Genomic DNA, 27,504 nt, shown 5'->3' on the forward strand with positions numbered 1-27,504 from the left:
GGGGAATTGAATAAGAGAATGTAGACAGAAGTACTCTGCAAATTTTACAGCACAAAATAAATATGAGGGCTTGTATCAGTGTAGGCTCAGAGCCCTGTACACAGTAGGGCTTCAATAAATAGGAACCAAATTGCAGGGTACGAAAGAGCCACTGCTAACTCTTCTGGCAACTTGACATATAAACCAGGGGTGAGGGAGGGCAGGAAATCTAGTTGGCAGATTAAACTTGGGCTCAGTACGCTCCAATCAGCTTTCTTAACTGACACAAGGATGGAAGTAATGAACTTCAACGTCTGGTGATGTGGCTCTAAGGAATCAGTTCAAATGACAAAACACAGGGAACTCATTTAATTCTAGAAGGCGGCATCCTTAGGGTGTCCCTTGGGCCTCCTGGAAAGGCAGGCAACAGGCCAAGCCTCGTTAAGTATCTGGAGAGGACAGACATCCAGGTGAGGGACCGGGAAACTGCACCCCCTTTCCTTCCCTCTCCTGCCCCCTCACCTCCATCCTGCACCTGCCCAGCCCCGCCTGCCTCTTCCGCATGCCCCGGACCTGGGAGCCTGTGCTGGCTGCTCTGCCCTCTTGCTTCTCTTATTCTGCCTGCACTTGGAGCCAGTTTCATTCACCTGTGCACTTAATCTTTCTGCTGTTCACCGTGGTTCCTGGGGCTTCACCTCCCCTGCTTTGAGGTCAGAGACTGTATTTCAAGTGTCTTTTGAGTCCCCTCAGTCCCTGTCTGAGGACCAAGCCTGTAGCAGGTGATAAATACCAGCTGATGAGGAGCCTGGACACCTGTGAAGGTGCTGGAACCTGGTCCTGGAGGCTGTGGGCATCCTTCAGGGGACTAAAAGCAGGACAATGACCTGCTTAGATCCATCTTTCAGAAAGATGATCTTTAAGGTAGACTTGATGGAAGACAGGGAGAGCCAAGCCAGGTTTTAAGGGAGGGAAAAATTGCTTCAGGTCCACAGTCCTTACCTGAAACCCTCAGGTCTGGATGTGTTTTGGGATTCAGAACTTTTGTATTTTAGGAAGGCAAACTGATGCCTACACCACACACCATACACCACGCCAGGCAGGGTCTGGGCAGTCTAATGAATAGACAATCACGGGAAGTGGCATCAAAGCTATACATCACTTTCAGTCAGTTTTACCAAATGAGTTCTTAAAAACTTCAGGCGTTCAGAGCTTTCACAATTTATGAATTGAGGGAGAGAGATTGTGGGTTGATATTTTAAGGAAAGCCTTCTAAGGAGGATGGGTCTTGCTGACCAAAGACTCTTATGTTTCGCTGATCGCCTGGAGAGGAGTCCGGGGAGGGGTCAGACAGAGGAAATGCTCAGCTCCACGGAAGGCAGGGTGTCTGGACTGTGGGGCAATCCCAGAGACGGGCAGAGGGCGAGGAGGGGGCCCAGCAGGCTGGTGCGGGATGGATGCTGAAGCTACGCCACGAAGCCGGGGAGAAGAAGCCGGTGGGGCAGCCAAGGGCCTGCAAGAACAGGAACGCCTAGCCATCCAGTCTGAAACTGTTTGCATTGTTTTCTGTAAGTCCCCCCCTTGGCCACCCCACATGCCGGTCCATTCTCTATCTACAACAGCGCTGTCTAATAGAAATATCATGCGAGCCACCTAGGTAATTAAAAGATTTCTAGTAGCTGTGCTAAAAAAGTAAAAAGAAATGGTGTGATTTTAATAATATATTTTATTTGAGCCAATACACCCTAAATATTGTCATGTAATCAATAAAAAGTTGCTAATGAGACCTTTTACTTTTTTCCCCCTTGGTATGAAGTGTTTGAAATCCGGTGTGTATCTTACACTAACAGCCATCTCGGTCCAGACTCTCCACACCTCGACAGCCGCCTGTGCCTGGTGGCTCCTGGACTGGGCAGTGCAGCCCTAGATTCCCCAGTGGGGCCTTGGGGGGCTCAGGTCCCACCCTCAGCTCTTCGTTGGGTGAGTCTCCCAGGTGGGACCCTCGTAGACTGAATGCTTACAGCTCTGGACAAACTGACTCAGGTAATTCATTAGCCTCCCAACGAGGGGATTTAGACCAGGTGCCTGTATCTATGAGCATAAACATGTTCTTCTCCAGCTAGATCTTTTGAGAGAGGCTGGAAGTCTGTCCTGAGACTGCAAGGGAAAATCTGGGATGTGGGTTTTCCTGTAAAAACTCTGATTTTACATGCCTGCCTGTAGCTACACAGGATGGAGTAGGCAGGGTTATCTCTGCCCCCACTTTTTTTCATTATAAATGAATATGTTCAGTTCCAACAACTGTAATAAACAGATTTCTCAAACTAACAACACAGCCCTACATTTTCACTTTTTTTTTTATTGGTAAGAGATGGGATTTCATTTGTAATGATTAATCCTGAGACTTGGTGAGCACTTATAAGCGCTTGAATGCCATAAAATAAGGGAGCTGATGAAGAAGTTGAAATAAAGTATCTGCAAAAATAAAGATCCATCAGAGTCGTTTTATCTGGCTAAAGAACTCTCCAGAATCTATGAAAAGATTACTCGTGTGTGTGGAGACACCCCAAACCATGCCCACAGGGCACTTACTAAACATGAGGCATCTTAATACTTGCTCAGCTTTCCTAAGGAGGCACCCACTCCTCACGGACTGATGGCCCCCAAAGCAGCTAGCCATCCAAACCCATTCAAACAAAACTGATTTTTTTTTTGGTGAGGGGTGTAGATAAAATTCTCAGATGAATTGCCTGAGAAGTCAATTTGACATACGATCACCTAAAATCCTGGCTGCTCGGAAGAGCTATAAAAAGTTTCATTGATATCCCTTCATTTTCCTCCAACGCCCTCCCACCGGCATCCCATTATCTTACAGCATCAAGGCTCGGGTGGTTTACATGCAGGAAGCTAAAATCACTGCATCTCAGCCAAAGACTATGCAATTTCAAGCCAAGTTTATCCTGTGCTGTTGTTATTTAAACTTTTAGTTGCATTTCACAGAAAAGGTCTAAGAATCCAGAGTGTCAGCAACCTGCACAGTTATATCTACCTCCACTTTGTTTTCTACAAGAGAAAGAGAATCAAGTCATGCTTATTACTGTTCCATATTGTTCTTCCTTCTTCTGCACTGGACACACAGTCTCTGGAAGCCCAGAACTTGGACTAACGAAAAGTCTGCACATCTTATGACACAGCATGTGATTTCTATGTTCTGGTGGGATTACTGACAGCCGTGGAGAAGGAGCTGGCCAGCCTCTCTGCTACCTTTGTTCTCCTCTTCCACCATCTATTTCTTCTGAGATCCCTGCCATGCCATGAAGATTTGAAAGCATCAGGTCTCTCAACTCAACTTTTCTTCCCATCCCAAGGAAATAAAGCCCACCTGGCTCTTCCTAAGCAGAAACTATTTAGAAGAAGGAACAGAAAGCTAGTGAGAGGGCATTTCACAAGAGTTCAGATCAGGTTCCTGCAGATTTGAGAATTCTCAGTGCCATGTGGGGTCCTGCCACCTACTTAGCTAGGTGGCCCTGCCTGTGGCATGAGATGGCCTTCTGCCCATTCCTGACCTGGATGTGGGGAGTGGTGCGTGCATGTGTGTGTGTGTTTGGGATTGTGGATATTCTACCTTGAAAAAGACTTTCCAACTCAAAGACCAACTGTTAAGAGCTCAGAGTTTTTTTTTCAGAGAAATAAAATATGCAAGTTTCAGGTCTACAGAGAAAATGTAGTAAGAAAGCAGTGACTAAGATGACAAGTTAGGTTTCTGGACATACTTCTACTGTAAAGGCTATTTTTGTTTTAAATAAGCAAGGCATTCTCTTCTGGAAGAAAGGCCCTTGGGATGAAAAGAAGAGAAAAATAGGTCCTAGTAGGGATCCAGGTCCCAGTAACTGTTTTCAGGGTCTGACAGCTCTGCCAGGTGTTCAGAGCTGAGGACCGGAAGATCTGAGGATCTGACTTCTCCTGGTTCTGATGTTAACTATTTAGCCATAAACTTTCCGGTGGCTTCTTTATAATGGGAATAAAGAACCCAATTCTGCCTTCTTTATAGGTTGTTGTTGAAGACAATGTGATATAGTAGAATGGAAAGTGCTTTGAAAAACATTTTTTTAATGTACATAAATACAGTAGTAAACAAATACCTGACTGAATTTGCATGCTGCTAATATATCTACTGCCTGTATCACAAACTCTCATCTATAATGTTCTATATCTGGGTTTTGTTTTTTTTTTTCTCTAAAACTTCTCTGTATATTCCCAGCCTGTTCAAAATAGAATTCCAAGTGTGTATCATCTGCAGGATTGGGCAATGGCAGAGTGCTATGCTGTTCCTGTACTTAATCCAAAGTTCCAAGAACCAGACAATCTTTAAACTTCTTTCCAGCTTGAAAACTCATCTAATCTAAGCAACAACAATCTCTAGCCAGGCATCTCTCCTCCTTGCCTTTGGACTACTATTTTAGCAGCTTATTATTTTTTTTTTAGCTCATTTCCCCACCCCATGGCTACGTGTCTTTTGACACCACTAACGATGGAGTGCTGGGGCCAAGCTGGGCATCTCTTCATTGCTGACTGTCCAAGAATCTGCCTGTGACTCATGCCTTGGACTGCCCAGCGTTCGGAGGCTGGGTGGCTGTCACCATAATGTTTGTAGGATTTGGAAATTCTACCTCAAGCTCTACTCCAAGGGTGTTGATCCTGGCTAGCTGCATTCATGCAAAACAATCCAAGCACTCTGACTCACTTTGGGAATCTGGCATTCTTGGGCTTTTGATATTGAGACAGTGGAAAACTTTTATATCAGTATCCATGCTGCCAATAATTTTTATCCATTTAAGCACTTAATCTTTTACATATTTACCCAGCAATTTCCAAGGCTCACTATAGATCAGAGTTAGCACTCTTCTGCTAGGACAGACTTCCCCATGGTGCTGATAGAGACACATTTGTAGATATCTCATGGGAACATTTTAGGCATTTATGCATCAGCATTTTATAATTTTCATCATAGAGCCCCTATACATGTTTTGTTAGATTTACACCTCAGTATTTCATTTTCTTTGAAGCAACTGTAAATGGTATTGAATTTTTAAATTTGGTTTCTACTTGTCAGCATATAGAAATCCAACTGATTTTTGTGTGTTGATCTTCTATCCTATAATACTTCAGAACTTGTTTATTAGTTCTATTTGGTAGATTCTTTGGGATTTTCTATATAGACAAGTATGTTGTCTTCAATTAGAGACAGTTTTATTTCTTCTTTTCCAATATGTATGCCTTGTATTTCTTTTTCTTGCCATATTGTAGTGGCTAGAACTTCCAGTACGACACTGAATCAGAGTGGTGACAGTGAACATCCTTATCTTGCTTTCAATCTTAGAGGGAAAGCATCCACTCTTTCACTATTAAGTATGATGTTAGCTGTTAGCTGTGTTTTGCAGATGTTCTTTACAAGGTTGAGGAAGTTCCCCTCTATTCCTAGTGTACTGAGAGTTTTTATAATGCATGTGTGTTAAATTTTGTCAAATGCTTTTTCTGCATCAATTGATATGATCATATGCCTTTTTTTCTTTAGCCTGTTGCTATAGTAGATTACAATGGTTGATTTTCAAATACTGAACCAGCCTTGCACACCTGGAATAAATCCCACTTGGTCATGGTCATGGTCTTTTTATACATTGTAAGATTCAACTTGAACTTTCTTGAACTTTTTTTTTAATGTCTAAGTTCATGGGGGGGATATTGGTCTGTTATTTTCTTTTTTGTTTTATCTTTGTCTGGTTTTGGCATCAGGAAAATGGTCTCATATGATTTGGGAAGTGTTCCCTCCTTTTTTTTCTGGAAGAGAAAATTATAAATGTATAATTATAAATTATAAATGTATAATGTATAAAATTATAAATGTATAATGTATAAAATTAATGTTAATTCTTCTTTAAATATATGGTAAAATTCTGCAGTGAAACCATCAGTGCCTAGAGATTTTTTTTGGGGGGGAGGAAGGAACTTTTAAACTACAAAGTAAATTTCTTTAATAATTACAGGGCTATTCAGGTTAAGTATTTCAACTTGGCTGAGTTTTGGTAATTTGTTGTTTTCAAGGAATTGGTCCATTTCGCATAAGTCATCAACTTTATGTGTGTAGAGTTGTTCATAGCATTACATTATCCTTTTGACATCTGCAGGGTCTATAGTGTTATCCCTCGATTCACTCTTGATTTGTGTTTTCTCTCTTGTTATCTTCAACCTTGCTAGAACTTTATTAATTTCTTCAAAGAATCAGCTTTTTGTTTATTAATTTTCTCTATTGTTTTCATGTTTTCAATTTCATTGATTTCTGCTCTTAGCTGTATTATTTCCTTTCTTCTGCTTGCCTTGGCTTTATTTTGCTCTGCTTTTTCTAGTTTCTTGAAGTAGGATTTAGCTAACTGATTTCAGATCTTTACTCAAGTATAATGTAAGCATTTAGTGCTGTAAATTTCCATCTTAGTGCTGTTAGCTGTATCCCACAAATTTTGATATGCTGTGCTGTCTCTTTTTTTTTGCTGTGTTGTCATTTTTATTTCTTTCTATGTATATTATAAATTTCCTTTTTGACCTATGGGTTATTTAGAAGTGTGCTGTTTAATTTCCAAGTGTTTGGAAATTTTCCTGTTATCTTTCCATTACTGATTTTTAGTTTGATTCTGTTATGGTGAGAGAACATACTGTATATGATTTCAATTCTTTTAAATTTGTTAGGGTTTGTTTTATGTCCCACAGTAAGGCTTATCTTGGTGAATGTTTCATGGGAGATTGAAAAGAATGTGTATTCTACTTTTGTTGGGTTAAGTGTTCTATTAATATCAATTAGATCCTGTTTGATGGTATTTTTAGTTCGTCTATATCCTTCCTGATTTCCTGTCTAGTAGTCTAATAATTGCTGAAAGTAGGGTTTTGAAGTCCCTAACTATAATTGTGGATTTGTCTATTTATCTTTTCAGGTCTATCAGTTTTAGATTCATTTATTTTTAAGCGCTGTTGTTTCTCCACACACGTTTCTGATTGCTATATCTTCTTGCTGGGTTGATCCTTTTATCTTTATGTAATTTCCCTCTTTGTCCCTAGTAATTTTATTTGCTGTAAAATCTACTTTTTTATATTAATATAGCCACTCTTGATTTTTTTATTACTTTTTGCATGATGTATTTTCTGACATTTTTACTTTTAACCTACCCATGTCATTATGTTTGAAGTGAGTTTCTTGTAGACAGTAAATAGTTGGGTCATTAAAAAAAAATCCACTCTACCAATTTCTATCTTTTAGTTGCTGTATTTAGACCATTTACATTGAATGTAATTATTGATAATATTAGGGTATAAGTCTGCCATATTATCCATTGTATACTATTTTTTTCCTTCTGCTTCTTATTCCTCTTTTTTTTGGCCTTCATATGGCTTACTAGTACCTTTCTCAGAGCTCTGTTTTAATTTATTTATAGTGTTTCTGAGTATGTTGCTTTGTATAGATTCCTTAGGGGTTGCTTTAGGTAATGCCATACACATAGATAACTTATCACAGCCTAATGGTATCCACTTTGAAGTATAGAAAAGTTACCTCCATTTAAGTCCCTTTATCCTCTCCATTATGAAAACTACAACAGTTCACCTGGGATCAGAATAGAATTTTAGAAGGCTGGGTATAAAATATAAAGCCCTGTGGTTCCTGAACTTCAGGTACGACCTTGAGGTCTCAAGCCATTCTTGTACTAGTAACACCCTATTTTTACAGGCAATGGGCTTGCAGGTACCCCACATAACATACCCTCCCTTATGCCCATGAATGCAGTTTAAAGAAACATAAGAATATAACCATCCACTATAGTTCAGACCTCAGATGTCTGAACATCTGTCTAAAAGCCCTAGGCAGATGGTCAGTATCAATATATAGTATCACATCTGTGGCTGTAATTGGGTAAAATGAAGTACTTGTCTCAGAAGGTGTGGATCCCACCATGGACAGCCATTCCACTTTCAGAATTTGGTTCCTATACTATCTCTGAATTCTGGAAATTAAAACCAACAAGGAACTAATCACGTTTCTTGCCCTTTATTGCTTTTCTAGCCCCGGGATCATCTAGTTAGTGGATTAAAGCATACAGTTCTGTATCATGGAATGTATTATGTTCCTAGGTCAGTGTGCTAATACCTGGCTCACTCACATTTTGGCATGATCAGAACTGTACTCTAGATACATTAATCATATAGTTGGAATGAAGAAACGGGTAGCAGGGAGATCAGCCTTCTATAGAGGGCTGGGAATGAAGCAGGGAAGGCCTGAACAAAAGGTGTGGCCATGGAGATGTAAAGGAATAGAATTATGTAGGAGAGGCTGCAAAAATAGAATGTGATAGGATACAGCAAGTGATTGGGCTCTGGAGCTAAGGAAGGAGAGAAAGTCCATGGTTTTGAGTCTGTGAGGCAGCACTAAGAAAAGTAGGTGAATAAGAGAAAGAGCGGGGAGGGAGGGTGGAGAGGAATGTGAGATTCTGAACGTGTAGGATCTAAGGTCTCAGTGGCTGGCTGTAAAGACTGGTTAGGAGCTCAAGGAAGACATCACAGTTAGGGATCTCAATTCAATAGGCTCCTGGACAGAGATGAGAGTGAAAGCTGCAGGAGTGGATGAGCTCACCATGAGGAGGATGCAGAGAAAAAGAAACAGACCAAAGATTGAACCCTGGTAAAAAAAACAAAACAGAACAACCAAGGGAGTGCAGTCAGATGGCAGACAAAGAGTAGATGGTTCAAAGAGGGCATGACTGACAGGTCACAGGCTGCCAAGGCGTCAAGGAAGTTAAGGACTGGGAAAGGGCCACTGGTTTGGCCCGATGACAAATAGATCATGGTGGCCCACATGTACAGATGCCCGAAACCAGATGCAGTGGACAGGTGGCCAGAAATCAGGGCCCACGAGAGGTTCAAGGACTGGGAGAGAGAGAACGAGCTTGAGAGCTCAGCAGCTACAATGGTTGACGGGTGTGGGTATTTTGTTTAGTTTGGGAAAATAGGAGTATGCTGTAGGAGGAAGAGTACCTAAGGAAAGAACAAGTCAGGCCTGAAGAAGGATGGAGGGAGGAGATGAGGTCAGGGAACCAGAGGGGAAAAGGATCAGGCGTTTCTTCCTCCGTGATGTGAGAGAAGCAGGGAGGCACAAAGCTAGGGAAAAATTTAAGGTGAAAACAATGAAAGTATAGGATGCTGCTCCAAAGGCTCTGTACACATGATTAATTTTCTTTTTGACCCAAAATGCTTCTCTCAATGAAATTTATGTAATTCAGTTGGGGCAAAGGGGGTTTCCAAATCTGACTAATCAGCAACACTAATTGGGAAACTTAAAAAAATACAGATTCCTAGGCCTCAACCCAGCCACACTGAATAAGAATTTCTGGCGGAGGGAGCCCAGGAACCTGAATTTTAAAGCCTCCTCAGTGATTCTGATGGTTAGCTGGGTTTGAGACCTCCTAGTATGTTTTCAACCAAAGACGTGCATCAAAATCACGGGGGGCAGACGTTGACTCTGCAGAGCTCAGCTATTAATATTTTTAAAAGCTCCCCAGGTGATCTGATGTGCACCCTGGTTAAGAAACACAGTGAAGAAATGGGATTGAAAAAGCAACCTGGTTGGAAAGGATACTGAAGTCGCCATACAGATTGGTTCTCTGTTGTTGATATCACCTGGCCATTTCCTTTGGACATGTTTCCTATCAAAACAGCACCTGCTCCTAGCCTGGCTGTCACAGGTGGACTGATATGATTCCCTGTGGCTTCTAAGTGCATTTCCACAGGCAGCCAGGCTGGTGGGGAGGTCATCTCTGCTCTTTGGAGAGACACTGAAATTTTTTGAAGTCTCTTTAAGGGAAAGCATATAGAATAACATTGTTCTTTCTCTGAACTAACGACACGCTGTACCTTATGAAAGAAACAGTAAGATGCAGAATGGAGGAGACAAGGTGGTAGAAAGAGCAATGATGGTTCATGTTTCATTAATTGGAAAGAAAATCTGATCAAGCAGATTCATGATTAATTTGGTCCGAAAATTCCTTGCCCTCTTCTGTCGATTTTTCTTTTTTTTTAAGCAGCAACAACAATACAACAACAACTACAGAAATGAGAGCCTGACACATAATTGTTTGGCTTTGAGGGAGGCTGCAAGCCCAGCTCTTTTAATGCCTCCCAGAGAAATACAACATTTTCTTTTATCCAAAATGGTGGTGTGATCCAATTCCTGCTCCAGCAGCCCCAGTACCTCATCTGTTGGAGTCTTTAAGTTTACAGCACAGACGGAAGCAGTCAGTTTCTCTCTCTTTTTATAGGACACTCACATTTGCATTCTCAACAGACAGTACAAGCCTCAAAGGCCATATTCCCCCCAATGTAATAATCCTACACTTGAAATACGAACGATATAATAGCAGCATGAAAATATTCTTACCCCGATGAAGGCTGGCTCCAGCTGTGGCTTATAAGTCAAAAACTAGTAAACTTGCTTGTAATAACATCCTAAAAATTCCAAAGGTTATTTTCCCTCATCCACAGTTAAAAAGCCATCTCCTACAGAACACTGTCACATCTGTGACGTGTCCAGGATTAAGGCAAGAGGGTTCTTGCTTATAGTAATTTGTCTGGTTAGAGATTAAAGAAAAAAACCTGTCTTGAGCTGTCAGTTAATATTTTTTCACTTTAAAAAAAAATCCATCTTCATGCTTCACAGCAGAACTGTGTGATTTTTAAACAGAGGTAAATTCTCCTCCTATCAGGCATCTGATAGTTTTTTGCATGTCAGCGCAAGGCAAGCAAACAAAATACGACCCGCGAAGTTTCAAATGCATCTTAGTAACATAAACGGAAATTAGTTAGCTTTCTTTGATATCGAATTACTGAAGCATCTCACTGAAAAAACAAAATCCTCCTTGCAATTAATAAAGAATTGGGGTATTCTAACCAAGCTGAAAGCTAAGAACCTTCAAATTCCAAATCTTTCCATTCCTGGATGAGCTTTGGTATTCAGATGTTAATAGGATGCCTTTTTTTTTTTTTTTTTTTGGCCAATGTTCAGGCCAAAGAGTCTGTGAAACAGACTTTTTCCATCCTATGACCTGTTTTAGAATTTCTTTCTTGCAAAATGTTAGTTATTTTGCTTGGTGGATTGCCCGAATTCATTCTTACTTTCTTTCTCCTCCTATTACTTTATCTCCTCTCCCTTCTCTTTTCTCTCCCTTCTTCACCCTGTCTCTCTTCTATTCTTCGATAAATCATGGATTTAAAAGATAGTCCACTTGGACCTACAGTCTATGTGAGATTTGGCAGGGTTGCTGGAGTTAGCAAATAAAAATACAAAATCCCGGGGCTCCCTGGTGGTGCAGTGGTTAAGAACCCGCCTGCCAGTGCAGGGGACACAGGTTCAAGCCTTGGTCTGGAAAGATCCCACATGCCGCGGAGCAACTAAGCCCGTGCACCACAACTACTGAGCCTGCACTCTAGAGCCTGCAAGCCACAGCTACTGAGCCCACATGCCCCAACTACTGAAGCCCGCGGGCCTGGAGCCTGTGCTCCGCAACAAGAGAAGCCACCGCAATGAGAAGCCCGTGCACCGCGACGAAGAGTAGCCCCCACTCGCTGCAACTAGAGAAAGCCCTAGCGCAGCAACGAAGACCCAACACAGCCAAAAATAAAAAAATTAATTAATAATAATAAAAAAAAAAAAACAGGATCGCCAGTGAAATTCAAATTTCGGGTAAAAAACGTTTGTTTTTAGTGTATGTCCCAAATACTGCATGAGACATACTTACACTCAAAAACTATTCCTTGTTCATCTGAAATTCAAATGGAACTGGGTGTCTGGTATTTAATCTGGCAGTCCTAGTTTGGAGGTTAAACAGAGGGACATGAAACAACAAAGACATCTATTTACAACAACTGGAAGAAGAGACATTTCCATTCCTGTCCTCCTGAATGCTTTTGGTCTAGGTGTAACATTTTCTGTGGCATTACTTCAATTTATTTTTGATCAATCAAGTTTTACTAAAAGCTCCACAGAGGATATCACATCTTGATACTGAAGAAGTCCAGCCAGGGTTTCAGGGCTAACCCAGCACCACCCAAATCCAGAACTTGCAAAATCGGTGCCTCAGGAAACATGCGATTTTAGTCCAAGCAACAAAAACTGTACAAATATTCAAGTTTTAATGGCTCACTTTTCTTCAAAATTTGAATCTCAAATTTAGTACTTTCAAAGGCACTGAACTCTCTGCCGTTCTTACTCTGAGGCTGTGTAGCATGATTGGTAACAGTATTATTAGAAAAAACAACAGAATTCAAACGTGCTTCAAAATGTAATGAAATGATCACCTCTTGGACATTTTAAGGGGAAGATAAAAATAATGATATGCTACAGACATTTAAAGATAAGATTAAAATCTTAATTATGCTAATTATTAATTCAAGTATATTTTTCAACATCTTGAGTATACCCAGGGGTATCACACAATTCAGAAATGCTGTTCTCTTGTTCAGAGACACATTAATATTCAGTATTTGGAAGTAATTTGAAGTCTAATAGCTGAAATGAAAGCTGTATAGAAGCGTAGTTAAAAGCATGGGCTCAGGAGGCAAAATGAGTTCAAATCCCAGCTCTGTCACACACTAGCTGTGTGACTCTGGGCCAGTTACTTACCCTCTCAGTGCATCATTTCCCTTATCAGTAAATGGGGATAACCATCCCAGAGAGCTGTGAGAATAATATGAGTAAAATGCTTAGAATAGTGCCTAGCACATAATAAATGCTCAGTAAATTTAAGGAGCGAGAGTCATACGACCTAGTCAAAACTGTCAATAGGAAAACAAAACTCACAAAATTAGAGAATGTCTCCATTTTTACAATTGGCTCATGAGAAAAAAGATTTTTTTTCTTGTGGTCAAATGGATAATATCTATTTTTTTCAAAATTAAAAACAATGCTATTTTACGTATTTAACCATTAAAAAATCCTCTGTTTTCAGAGTAATCTGCTTCTGGGGTTGAGTGAAAGCAACATCATCCTGTTTCAAGAAGTGAGGCTATACGATTACCAGTTCTACCCAACTAGTGCTTGTTTTTCTTGTCTCACCCTGCTTATTATTTTCCTTACTTGCCAAAACTCCAAAAGCAAATTAATAATACTCTCTCCCCCATCCCTACAAGCCAATTCCTCTAACTCAATCCTCTAGCTTTAGTGTTAAACAGACTTTCAAATGAAATAGTCTCCAGCCGCTGGGTTTCCTGCCATCTGGCCACTCGGAACTTTATTTGTCTGTGTTTTGAGCCCAGCACTGCTTAGATCCACACGACGGTGCAGCGCACGTGTCTGCAGTTTAAGGCGGCATCAAAGAAAGGGGGCTTTCAAGTCAGACACCTGTAGGGGAATATCCTGGCTGGGCCACACCACCTGTGTGAGCTCTTGGAGCCTCGGTTTCCTTATCTATAAAAAGGGAGGTTCTAATGCTGTCGACGTATCCCAGCTGCTATGAGGATTCAAAGAATTGATTCATCTGCAGGGTGATCCTGTGTTCCGTTTACACCGGCTGTCCCTGCATTACTGTTATATTATACAGTTCTCCTATTTTTAGAAAGCATTTAGTATACAGTCTGGCTTATAGTTAGTATTTGCTACCTCTTCATCATGATATACCGACACTGGTACTATTCGGAAGAAATGCTTTAAATCCCACGGAGCCCTCATTTTTAAAGCAGGAATGGCCTTCTTAACACAGAAGGGTGAGTGCCTGCATGGGTGGGAATGCTTGGTCATCTGCCCGTTATTCCTACAGCCTCTGCCCCTTTGTATAGTTCAGTCCCTTAAGAAGCTCAGAGTGGACTTGGAATTCTCTGTGGCAGAACCCTGAGGGCAGAGGCTTAAATATTTTACATGCTTTTGGGGGGATCATGTGAGCACTGCTTTACCAAAATACACTCTGCCAACAGCAGAAGGCCCTTTGAGGTGAGCAGGTGGGCCGGGGCTGGGGAGCTGCTCTTTGACTGCTGCCAGCTACTCGGACTGTCAGATCAATTCCCGACTCCAGCCTCTGCTACTTCCAAGACCTCCATCACCGGGCAGAAATACCACCCTGACTCATCGCCTGTAACCAGGCTTCCTCCTGTCTCCTTCCGCAAGCTTCCTCACAGGCTCTGTGGGCTGCAATTCTCTCGACACTATGGAAGGAGAGCAGATATTCAGGGCTTGAAGGGAGATGCCAGCCCTCTGCTCAGAAACAGGATTTCTTCCTTAGTATCTCTTCTAGTTCGTGCGCCCTCTGCACCAGACCTACGGCAGCACCTCCAAGTGGCTCTGACCCAGCTGGGATCTCAGCTCCGCCACTGCCAACTGTGAGGTCTCACTCACTGAGACCTCGATTATCCCTTCTGTAATATGAGATGTAGTAATGTCACCTCACTGGATTGTTGTGAGACTGAAATAAGACAACGTGTCCGGCAGAGTGCCTGGCACAAGATAGACATTGAACGCATGGGAGTATCATTTTGGTACCAGGCTGCCTGAGAAGGGAACAGCATTAGAGGCATAGGGGTGCAAAGAGAATCTGTGATCTGGGGGTGGAAGGGATGGGGGAGAACTCAGTTTGTAAATACACAAGCTCTGCATTTTGCAGATTTATATCTAATTAAAATCCATAGAAAAGAAAGCACAAATCAAGCTAACGGTATTTCTGAAAGAAGATACACGAAATGCACAGCGGATATATTCTAACCATCCTCTGTGTTATCCTGCATTCATTCGTTTATTCACACTAATAATCTTTTACTGAATAAGTATTATGTTCTAAATGCTGGGCCAGGCTTCAACACAAGAGTGTGAAGCAGCTTTATGAAAGAAAACACTTGGAGGAAGCATAATCAGCCTGTTAATGTCAGGCAATATTTATTGATTACGCACTGCAATCAATACATATGGTAATATTTATTGATTTACCACAGTCTCCCTTGGCCAGAGTGACTCAGAAAAACACTGCCATCTGCTACAGTCATACTGAATACAGAGGAGCTCCAGTTTATTAGTGAATGTCTCTTTGAACTGAAAGCGCTCTTTGCAAAGGTGCCAAACTCACTTTCAGATACTGTCCACCTGAATCATTAAGTGAAGGAAGCAGTTGCTTCTGTGGTCTAGTTAGGGGTTGGTGAAAACTAACCCTTCCTGCATGGCATACACCCCACATACCTACTTCTTGAGCCTGTGAATGGGTCCTGAAATTTTCTGAGTTGTCACTCCCTTGAGCTAAAGCTTTCCTTGGCCCTAATAGAATGCTTTGGGTTCTCTGAGGGGAGTCCTGCCAGGCGCCCTATAAACTAGCCTGTCAGGCAGTGTGGGCCAGAGAGATGGCCCGTGGCAGATGGGAGAGGCGACAGACTCACTGGAGGCAAATCTTTGGACAAGCTTCTTATACTCTTTCAGCCCTGATTTCCTCATCTGTAAAATAGGAAAGAAGAACTTCCTTTCCAGGCTATTGGGAGGACAGAAGAAATCATCTCCATCAGGTGGCCAAGCCGGGGTTAGAAACATTGCAGGGCCCCTACAGGTGGTTTCCTTTTCGTTCCTCACTCCCGTGCCACAAACTATCTCGTTAGTTGGTCAGTAACCTCTACTGTGTTTCGTGAACATGGGTTGACCAAAAATGAATTTGTGTAGTTTGACCTGCATTTAAAAAATATTAACAAAAAAGAGAAAATGTCAGCGTCATGGTGGGTCCTGTTTTGTGACACTGTTGTTTGAAACATACACTCTCGTAGGATGTGACATATGGCTGACTGGGTAGGTTATGTTTGAAAATTTGAGATGGGTATGTACTCCAAAGAATGAAAGCTGGAACTTGAAGGGATATTTGTATACTCATGTTCATAGCAGCGTAATTCACAACAGCCAAAAGGCAGAAGCAACTCAAATGTCCATTGATGGATGAATGGATAAAGAAAACGTCTATACACACAATGGAATATTATTCAGTTTTAAAAAGAAAGAAAATGCCGTTTTAAAGAGGAAGGAAATTCTGACACCTGCTACGACATGGATGAACCTTGAAAACATAATGCTAAGTGAAATAAGCCAGACACGAAAGGACAAATACTGTCTGATTCCACTTATATGAGGTCCCTAGAGTAGTCAAAATTAGAGAGACAGAAAGCAGAGTAGTGGTTGCCAGGGGCTGGAGAGAGGAGGAAATGGAGAGTTACTAGCTATGGCAATTTATTAATTTGGCCTATTAATGGGGACAGAGTTTCAGTTTGAGAAGATCAAGAGTTCTGGGAATACTTCATGGTGATGGTAGCCACAACAATGTGAATGTACTTAATGTCCCTGAACTGCACACTTAGAGATGGTTAAGACTATAAATTTTATGCTATGCATATTTTATCACAATTAAAATTAAAACCCTTTAAATTACCCCCCAAAAAGCTTGAGAAATGCTGACCTAGATGACACCTTGAGGAGAGGTATGTTTGGATGGAGTCCAGGTGTAGAGGAAAGAGAAAGCATCAGTCTAGGGAAACAAAACAAGAGAGGGGAACAGACTTCCTAGTTTTGCTGAAGAATTTTCTTCTATGACCTCTGGGACCATGGGCCTTCCAGTCTGGTGTACGAACATGGAAGATAAGGTTTGCAGTCTTGTTCTGTGATGGCATAATTTCCAATCTACATTCCTGGATTTGTTTGCTGTTTTAATCTGACGGTATAACCAACACAACAGCAACATCTAATTTCCTTTTCAGGTAAAACTGACATCCTCCTCACCTCTCTCTTCCTTCAGCAATGGTGCCCAGCCCCAGCTGGACTTGTTGGTCTTTGAAGGCTGGGTCAAGGCCTTCCCTACTTATCCACTGGACAAGCCATACCTCTCAAAGGCCTTCGGTCTAATTTATTCATCTACATAACAAGGGGGTCCAAGGAGGCCTAGAGACCCCTCCTACGTTATTTTTTATTCTTAGTGTCTAAGAGTTGGAGAAGTGGGATCTGGCCAATTTTCTCTAGGCCAAGTGTCTATACTAGATTTCTCATTTTCCTAGCAGACAGGAGCCTGGCAAATTACTTAAACAGATACGGAAAGGAAGTCTCTGGGGAAGGTACCTCGTGGGCTAAAAGAACAGTCAGAGTTCATCATTTTAGACATGCATCGCTATGGCCAAAATAAATATCAGGAAGGTTTTAAACTTCTCTGAAAAAAAAAAATCTTTTGGTAACAGTTCTCAAATCGACTTTGATCTCTCAAATTCCAAAACCTATTATATGATCAGTTTGTATAATCTTATTATTAAAAGCACATGCATAAGTGATAGATTTCTTTATATGTTTAGCACATTATTGTTCCTCTGTATATTTTTCCTCCATATTTAACATTTTCTAAGATAATTCTACAATGGGCATAAGATATTTTTAATAAATAACTATGGACTGAATGTTTGTGTTCCCCTCCCCCCAAACTTATATGTTGAAATTCTAACCCCCATCGTGATGGTGTTAGGAGCTGGGTCTTTGGGAGGTAATTAGTCATGAGGGTAGAACCGTCACGAATGGGATTAATGCCCTTATAAGAAGAGACATGAAAGAACTTGCTTCTCCCCTCTCCACTCTTTGCCATGTGAGGACACAGCGAGAAGATGGCCATCTGCAAACCAGGAAGTGGGCCAGACACTGAATCTGCCAGCACCTTGATCCTAGACTTCCTAGGCTCCAAAACTGTGAGAGAGAAATTTCTGCTGTTTATAAGTCACCTAGTCTATAGTGGTTTGTTACAGCACCCTGAACTGATGGAGGTAAATACTTTTCATTGATATAAACACGCTTCACCTTTCACCTTTATAAATGACTCACAGGTGCACATCAGACACCTGGAAAGGAGCTTTGGGCATCACCTAGACCCACTCTGTTCCATCAGTCAGTGACATCCAAGTCTTCCAAGACATTTAAAATTAGAAGTCAGTGGTGGAGGTGAATTCTCCAGCCACCTCCTGGCTATGCATTCTCCTTTGGGGAGAGGTAAAGCCATGCACTGCTGGCCTCTGGTCCTGTTGTCTGAAGGCTGGGAGAAGAGCTCATTCCGGCTGACATTTCTGGAGAAGACTGACCACTCTGCCTTCTTCTTCACAGCTCCGGCTTCACTAGAAGACCTTTGTAAACTTAACCCTTTCTAAGCATGTCACCTTTTTTAAAGGAGAGATGAAAATTCTCATTAAGCTCTGATCTGTACCAACTGCAGAGATAGGGTTGTTTTCTATCTTTTCTAAATCATGAATCCTGTTAAATAGCAGTAATAAGTATTTACTGAGTGCCTACTAGGTAATGGGCACTTTCCATATATTACTTCCAACTACTATATTAACTTGGGAGAAATAAGATTTCATGGGTTGCTCTAATTCAGTTTGAGCTTATAGTAGTTTTCAAGTCTTTTACTGTACAATGTGCACACCTGGTAGACCATTTCCTTCTGCTTCATTTTGTTAATTTTTTTTTCTTCTAGAAGTTTAACTATTTGTGTTTAATCCAATTTCCTTAATTTATGAAGGTCATTTTTGAATCTTCATTTATTCTTTAAAGTAACAGTTACTTTGTTCAAATGCAGACGGGTCCTCTGTTAGGAGTTTTCTACAAGCCTATGCTTTTGACCTCTGACTTAAGCGTGGATTTGCCAGTGGTGGGCAAATCTGGATTAAGCAAGCACAGTGACCCTGCGAAATTGCGGTCTTCGTTGTATCTTGGAAATCTCCATTTGCTCCTTATTCCTAGAACTTTCCTAGTGAAGATGACAATCTAACAGGATCTCAGTCTGCTCTTCCTCTGCAGGCACTACCTTAGTCACTTGCTCTAAAAAGTCATCATCATAGTCAAGGTCATGTAGGTTTTCTTCTATGTTATCTTTTAGGAGTTTTATAGTTTTGTGTTTTACATTTAGGTCCGTGATCCATTTTGGGTTAATTTTAGTGAGGGGTGTAAGGTCTGTGTCTAGATTCATTTTTTTGCATGTGGATATGCAGTGTTCTAGCACCATTTGGTGAAAAGACCATCTTTGTCCATTGTATTGTCCTTGATCCTTTGTCAAAGATCAGTTGACTATATTTATGTGGGTCTATTTCTGGGCTCTCTATTCTGTTCCACTGATCTACTTATCTATTCTTTCGCCAACACCGTAGCTTTATAGTAAGTCTTGAAGTCGGGTAGAGTCAGTCCTCCAACTTTGTTCTTCTCCTTCAATACTGTATTGGCTATTCTATGTCTTTTGTTTTTCCACTGAGACTTTAAAATCAGTTTGTTGATATCCACAAAATACCTTGCTGGAATTTTGATTCAGATTGCATTGAATCTATAGATCAAGTTGGGGAATTTGTTTTTTATTAGAAGTATTCCATTATGTTTCCAATATATTGGAAAGTATTCCAGTATACCAAGATTGTTTATGCATTTACCAGCTGATGTATATTGGGGTTGTTTCCAGTTTTCGACTATCAAGGATAAAGCCGCTATTAAAATTCTTGTACTAATCTTTTAAAGGACATGTTTCTCTTTTTTCCCATGCTAATAATTACAAATGGAATTGCTGGATCTAGTAATAAGTGTGTGCCTAATTGCTGGTGAATGCAATAAATGTGTGTAAAAGGAACAGTTTTTAAAAATGGTTATGCCATTTTATGCTCCCATCAGCAATGCACTAGGGTTCCAATTGCTTCATATCTCCTGACTATTTGGTGGTGTTGGTCTTTTCAATTTTAGTCATTCTACTGGGTGTATAGTGGTATCTCATTGTGGCTTTAATTTGCATTTCCCTGAAGAAGAATATTATTAGTAAAATGCAGGTTTTCAATTCCTTACTGGACATTTGTATATCTTCTTTGTCTGTTCGAGGCTTTGCCCATTTAAAAAATTTGTGTCTTTATCATTTTGTTATTGAATTGTCAGAGTTCCTTATACATTCTGGATACAAAGTATTTGTCAGATATATGTATTACAAGTATATTCTCCCAGTTTGTGTCTTGCCTTGTCATTTTGATGACCAGATGTTTTGAATTTTGATGAAATCCAGTTCATCGGGGTTTTCTTTTCTTTTCTGTGGTTTTGTGATTTCTGTAAGAAATCACTGCAGGTTGTGAAGATATTGTCCAATGTTTTCCTTTAGAAGCTTTATAGTTTTGGCCTTTATATGGAGGTCTGTGATCCATCTCAATTGTGTCTTGAGTGAGATTCAGATTTTCCCCCAGTAGTTCCTCCAGCACCATTTGTTGAAGACTTGTCTTTGTCAAAAATCAGTTGACCATATATATGTGGGTCTATTTCTAGACTCTGTTTTGTTCCATTGATTTATTTGTCTGTCCATGTCAATGCCACACCACCTTAATTACTTTAGTTTTACAGTAAGTCTTGAAATCAGGTACTGTAAGGCCTCCAACCCTGCTCTTCTTCAAGGCTGTTTTGGCAACCTAGGACCCTTGCTTTTCTATAAAAATTTTAGAATCAACTTGTCATTTTCTAGAAAAGTGCCCTGTTGGCCTTCTGATCAACACTGTGTTGTATCTGTATATCATTATGAGAAGAACTGACATATTAACATTATGAGCCTTCCAATTTATGAACATCTCTCCATTTAAGTCTAAAATTTCTCTCATCAAGGTTTAATAGCTTTCAGTGTACAAGTCTTATATGTCTTTTGCTAAATTTATTAAGTATTTTATATCATTGTAAATGGGACTGCTTTTTAAATTTCATTTTGCAATTGTTTACTGCTATTAGAAACACAACTGATTTTTGTAAACTGACCCTGCTAAATTCATTTATTGGTTCTAGTAGTTGTTTACTAAATTTCTTAGGATTTTCTCTATAAACGATCATTCATAAAGATTTTTCCAAAAGATTTTTCAATCTTTATGCCTATTATTTCTTTTTCTTGCCTTATTGTACTGACTAGAACTACAACACTGAATAGAAGTGATAAATGCAGACATTACTGCTATGTTCTTGATCTTAGGAGGAAAGTGTTTGGTATTTCACCATTAAATATGACGTTAGCAGTAGGTTTGGGGGTAGATGCCCTTTGTCAGATTAAATAAGTTCCCTTCTTGTACTAGTTTGCTGAGAGTTTTAAAAATCATGGATGGGTGTTGAATCATGTCAAACACTTTGCCTTCATTTATTTAGAGGATCATATGGTTTTTCTCTTTCATTCTACTAATACGGTGGATTACGTTAATTTTTATTCTAACATTAAGCCAAACATTCATTCCTGTGATAAACCCTACTTAGTTATAATGAATAATGTCTTTTTCATATATCACTGGAACATATATGCTAATGTTTTGTTAAGGATTTTTTAGTGTTTATAAGAGATATTGGATTACAATTTTCTTTTCTTATAAGGTTTATGTCAGATTTTGGTATCAAGGTTATACTGGCCTTATACAATGAATTGGGTAGTTTTTCTTCCTCTTCTATTTTCTGAAGGAGTTTGTATAAGACTAGCAGTTCATTTATCGGTGTTTCATTGGTAAAAACATTTCTTATTTAAGTTTTGATGGAATTTACCAGTGAAACCACCTGGCTCTGGAGGAATTTTCTTTGTGGAAAAGTTTTGATTACAAATTCAATTTCTTTAATAGCAATAGGGTCATTCAGATATTCTATTTCTTCATGTGGCAGTTATGGTAAGTTACTTATGGTAACTGTATTTTTCAAGGAAATTGACTGTTTCATCTAAGTTGTCAAATTAATTAGCAGAAAGTAGTTCATAATATCCAGTTACTATTGTTTAAACTTCTGTAGGCTATATAGTGATACCCACTCTTTCTTTGCTAATGTTGGTGATTTATGTTCCCCTCCTCTCTTCCTTGATTAGACTTGTTAGTGTTTTGTTAATTTTACTAAATTTTTAAAAGAACTAAATTTTGGCTTTATTAATTTTCTCTATTGTTTAAAAATTTGTATTCCTATCTTTATTATGTACTTCTTCCTAATGATTTGGGTTTAATTTATTCTTCCTTTCTAGCTTCGTAAAGTGGAAACATAAGTTACTGATGTTCAACTTTGTTCTTTTCTAGTCATGTAAAGCTATACATTTCTTTTTTGTTGTGTGTATTGTTTTAGCAAAGCCTATAAATTTTCATAAACTGTACATGCATTTTCATTCAGTTAAAATTATTTTCTAATTTCCTTTGTGATTTATTTTAACTCAAAAACTATTTAGAAATGTTATTTAACTTTCAAGTATTAGGCATTTTCTAGAATTTCATTGCTATTGACTTACAATATAACCATGCTGTGATCACAGAACACATTCTGCAAGATTTTAATCATATGGAATTTATCGATATGTCTTTTATTGTGCACAATAAGGTCTTGCTTCATGTGTACTTGATAAGATTGCATATCTTGCACCAGTCGGGTGTAGTGTTTCATAAATGTCAATTAGGTCAAAGTGGTTGATAATGTTCAAATATTCTATATACTTCCTAATATTTTGTTTAATTTTTCTACTGATTACTGAAGAAATGGATGTTAAAAATCTCTATTACTGTTGTTCTGTCAGTTTTTGTTTTGTGTATTTTGATGATCTCTTAGTAAATACGTACATATTTATGACTGGTCTGTTTTCCTCATTAACTGATCTTTTTAGCATGATAAAATGTTCTTTTTACCTTTTCTAATACTCTTTGTCTAGAAGTCTGTTTGGGGCTTCCCTGGTGGCGCAGCGGTTGAGAGTCTGCCTGCCAATGCAGGGCACACGGGTTCGAGCCCTGGTCTGGGAAGATCCCACATGTCGTGGAGCAACTGGGCCCGTGAGCCACAATTACTGAGCCTGCGCGTCTGGAGCCTGTGCTCCGCAACAAGAGAGGCCACGATAGTGAGAGGCCCACGCACCGCGATGAAGAGTGGCCCCCGCTCGCCGCAACTAGAGAAAGCCCTCGCACAGAAACGAAGACCCACACAGCCATAAATAAATAAATTAATTAATTAATTTAAAAAAAATACATATATAGAAGTCTGTTTGGTAGTTTAATAGTGTCACACTAGCTTTCTTATGCTTACTGTTTACACAGTCTATCTTTTCCTCTTCTGGCTTCAACCTATTGTGTTTTTATATTTAAATTGCATATCTTATAGACAGTAGGCAGTCTTTCAAATCTAATTTATTTTGGTATTTTATTTTAATCCCTCCAATGACATTTATGCTTTTTTTGGTTTTTTTTTTTGTGGTTTTTCTGGTTATTATACTATGCATCCTTAACTTATTGCCAGTCTACTTGGATTTAATATTATATCACTTCACATAAAATGTTAAGAATCTTAGAGTCATGCAATTCCATTTGCCCTCTCTTATCCTTTGTGGTATCTTTGTCATACATTTTACATCTACATACATCATAAGTCCCATAAAAGAGTATCTTGTTTTTTACATTACATAATCTTTTATATTTACATATATATTTATCATTTCCTGTAAATACTTCCTTCGTGTAGGTCTGAACTTCTTCCTGATATTATTCCCCTTCAGCCTGACAAATTTCCTTTATCACTGATTGTAGTGCAGGCCTTCTGGAAATAAATTCTCTCAGATTTTGAAAAACCAAAAATGTCTTTATTTCACCTTGTTTTGAAGGATATTTTTGCTAGATTTAGAATTCTAGCTTGATGAAGTTCTTTATTTTTTTTTAATTTATTGTTTTTATTTTGTCTTCCAGCACTTTAAAGATGTCTTTGCATTATATTCTAGCCTCCGTAGTTGGTGGTGGGAATCCTTTGATTAACTGCGTCACTGTTAACCTTTTACATAATATGTCATTTATCTCTGGCAATGTTCAAGATTTTTCTCTTTATCTTTAATATAGGTTTTGGCAATTTTACTGTAATGTTTCAAGGTGTGGTTTTATTTTTATTTATCCTGCTTAGGATTTGTTGAGCTTCTTGCATTTTTAAGTTAATGTGTTCAGCCAGTTTGGGATGCTTTCAGCCATTATTTCTTTGAATATTTTTTCTGATCTGTTTTTTCTGTCCTCTCCTTCTCAGACCCCAATTACATGTATATTATACTACTTGATATTGTCCTATAATTCACTGAGGTTCTGTTTATTGTTTTTAATCTTCATTCTCACTGTTCTTCATATTGGATAATGCTTATTGATCTGACTTTAAGTTTACTTACCCTTTATTTGGTCATGTCCATTCTTCACTAAGGCTATCCAGTGAAATTTTCGTTTCAGATATTTCACTTTTCAGTTCCAGAATTTTCACTTGGTTCTTCTTAATCATTTCCATTTCCCTGCTGAGAGTCTTCTTCTTTCAAGTATTATGACCATGTTTTCCTTTATATTCTTGAATATATTTTAATACCTGCTTTAAAGTTATTGTCTGAAAATTCCAACATTTAGGTTACTTCAGGTTCTATTATAGCAATTACTTTTTTTCTTGATTATGGATAACAATTTCCTATTTCTTTACATATCTGTTAATTTTTGATTAGATAATAAATATTATGAATGACATGTAATAGAGGCTCTAGATCTGTTTTATTCCTTTAAAGAGTGTTAATATTTTTTGTTTCAGACAAATTACTAGCTGAACTTGTGAATGCTTAGGATTACACTTTGTTATGATCTACTTTGGTTTTGCCCTTAGTTTTAGGATGAATCCTTTATTCTTAAGGCGAGGCCTTTCTGAGGGTTCAGACAAAAACCTAAGTGTTTGCCAAGTCCCTATAACTTGGGTGAGATTCAAATTCCAAACTCTACAGGCAATCTTTGTAGGCAGTAGGCAGCTATTGAAATCTCTGCTCAGCTTTTCAGCTTTCTAGCTATTGTTTTCCACTGGGCTCATTGGCCTTTCTCCCATACCTATGCAGTTTAGAAGTCACCCAAGCATGGAGGAGAATTTATATACAGAAGTGGAACTCTCTTCTCTATGGCTGCCTCCTTTCTGGAATTTCTTCCCTTAAATCCCAGCCACTCCGGCAGCCTTCAACTCCATCCTCATACACTTCAAGAATATATGACTGTGGCCTTGAGTTGTAGTTACTCTTTGTGGAATGGGGAGTGCCCTCAGGAGAGAAGCTGTATAAATGTAGGTCTCATGCATTCCAATTCTTTCTCTCAAGGATCAAATTGCCAACATTTCTGCCTTCTTTTGATCAGCCTCTAGTGTCTTCAAATAGTTTTGCTTTTTAGAAAATATTTCATCCAGAGTTTTTAATAGTTATCTGCAGGAGAGTTAATCCAATATAAGCTTCTCTATCATTGAGACAACTGGAACTCTATCACAAAATTTTTAATTTATGTGTGTGTGTGTGTGTGTGTGTGAAGAATAAATTGCACCTCTCATCTTTATGAATACTCATAGGACCATCAAATAATATATCCTGAAGGGATCCTCAGGTGTTACCCAGGCTACTCTTTCTTACCAGGCAATTGCTATCTAAAATGTATCATGATTAACCTCCTTTTATTTATTTATTTATTAGCATCAGGTGTACAACATAATGATTCCATATATGTATATATTGCAAAATATAAGTCTAGTTGACTTCTATCACCACAAAGTTACAAATTTTTTTTCTCGTGATGAGAACTTTTAAGATTTACTCTTAGCAACCTTCATATATTTAATACAGTATTATTAACTATAGTCACCATGATGTATATTACATCCCCAGGACTTATTTATTTTATAACTAGAAGTCTGTACATTTTGACCACCTTCACCCATTTTGCCCCTCCCCACCCCCAGCCTCTGGAGGCTACCAATCTGTTCTCTGTATCTATGAGCTCTTTTTTTTTTTTTTTTTTTTTAAGATTTTACATACAAATGAGGTCATATGGTATTTGTTTTTCTCTGTCTGACTTATTTCACTTAGGATGATGCCCTCAAGGTCAATCCATGTTGTCGCAAGTAGCAGGATTTCCCTCTATGGCTGAATAATATTCCACTGCGTACAGATACCACATTTTCTTTATCCATTCATCCATCAGTGAACCCTTAGGTTGCTTCCATGTCTTGGCCATTGCAAATAATGCTAATCTCTCATTTTTAAAAGAGGCTAGTGAGGAAAGATGCTTTTTCAGAAAATGAGCTGTCTGGATACTCTCAATTTTATACTACAATTTAAAACCAAAAAATGGCTTTAAATGACTCACAGGTCATGGAACTATACAGACAGAGGGATGTATAGGCATTACTGAAGCCAAGTCTGTCCCACCAAACCACAAATGTGGAAGAGGTATCTTTCCTAGTGCCTGTGTGTATGTTATTTACAGTTTTCAGCTCTCCTTCACCTCTTTGGTTTCCATGGAGCTCATAATTTTTGGTCTGTTTTATCACCTTGTTCCATCTTCTGACATCTGTATACTCCTGATTCTCCTGACCTGGCTTCTAAATCATTTTGATTGCTCTGACCCTTAATGTTTAGTGTCCTCTCAAAATCCATATGTTGAAGTCCTAACCTCCAGTACTTCGGAATGTGATTTTATTTTCAGATAGCATCTTCACGGGGTAATCAAGTTAAAATGAGAACATTAGGGTGGGCCTACATAACTAGTATTTTTATAAAAAGGGGAAATTTGGACACAGAGACATGCAGAGAAGGAAGATGATGTGAAGAAACACAGGGAGAAGATGTTTATCTACAAAACAACGAACAAGGTCTGGAATTGATCCTTCTTTCACAGAAGAAACAAACCCTAATGACTGATCTTGGGCTTCTAGCCTCCAGAACTGAGACAATCAATTTCTGTTGTTTAAGGGACCCAGTCTATGCTACTTTGTTACAGCAGCCCTAGCAAACTAATACACTTACCACTTAACAAATAAATGGGTCCCCATTTTTCTCCTTGGTTCTGACTCATGACTTTGTTTTGTCTCCTAAGATCCACTGACCCCTCAGTATGGTAAATGGCCAAAGAAGCTCAATATCCAAAGATGTGTGTCCCAATTTTTTCACTTAAGTTGAATGACTTTTCTGATCTTTAGATTCCTTATATATGAAATAAGGATATTGTCTTACCTATCTGTCTGCATAGATAAAGCTCAGATAGGATACCACACAGAGACTGTAAAATGCTACCCAAGTCTAAGGCATCCTGAGGCCCTGCCCTTTATTCATAATGAGCTGCTCCTCTTGCCTAATTATAACAGACCACGGTTAGAAGGTTCTTTGGGAGGATCAAGTTTAGAATTCTCCACTTTTAAGAGGGATACTTGCAGCCTCAGGCTTTATTTCTGCTATTTCTAGTTCAAGAGGCAGGATATGAGATGGATGACTAAGTCTGCTTTGCTCAAAGAGACAAGAATGTGGGGTGATGCTTCAAACTTTCACTGTTCGCAAATCTCCAGAGGGTTTAAAAATAATTCCTCAGACAACATATTTATTTTGATAAGGTAATGAGTTATGGAAACCAATTCTTTTAGAGAATGGACTTTTCGGAGATGTATAAGGGGAGGAGAACTTTAGCGGCACATCAAACTGTATTAACAAAATC

General features: G+C 39.1%; 1 protein-coding gene across 3 annotated transcripts in view; it reads right to left on the minus strand.

The window, feature by feature from the left end:
• AFF3 (ALF transcription elongation factor 3) overlaps nucleotides 1-27,504 on the minus strand; it is a 558,597-nt gene that overhangs the window by 151,987 nt on the left and 379,106 nt on the right. Inside the window, exon 9 of one of the 3 annotated variants that reach the window (XM_061168526.1) lies at nucleotides 12,689-12,742. The exons of the other annotated variants lie outside the window; for them this stretch is intronic. Coding sequence (XP_061024509.1) covers nucleotides 12,689-12,742 — 54 coding nt within the window. The remainder of the gene's footprint in view (nucleotides 1-12,688; nucleotides 12,743-27,504) is intronic. 3 annotated transcript variants of the gene reach the window in all.

This window comes from Eubalaena glacialis, chromosome 14, assembly GCF_028564815.1.
Source record: "Eubalaena glacialis isolate mEubGla1 chromosome 14, mEubGla1.1.hap2.+ XY, whole genome shotgun sequence".
NCBI classification, from domain to species: domain Eukaryota; kingdom Metazoa; phylum Chordata; class Mammalia; order Artiodactyla; family Balaenidae; genus Eubalaena; species Eubalaena glacialis.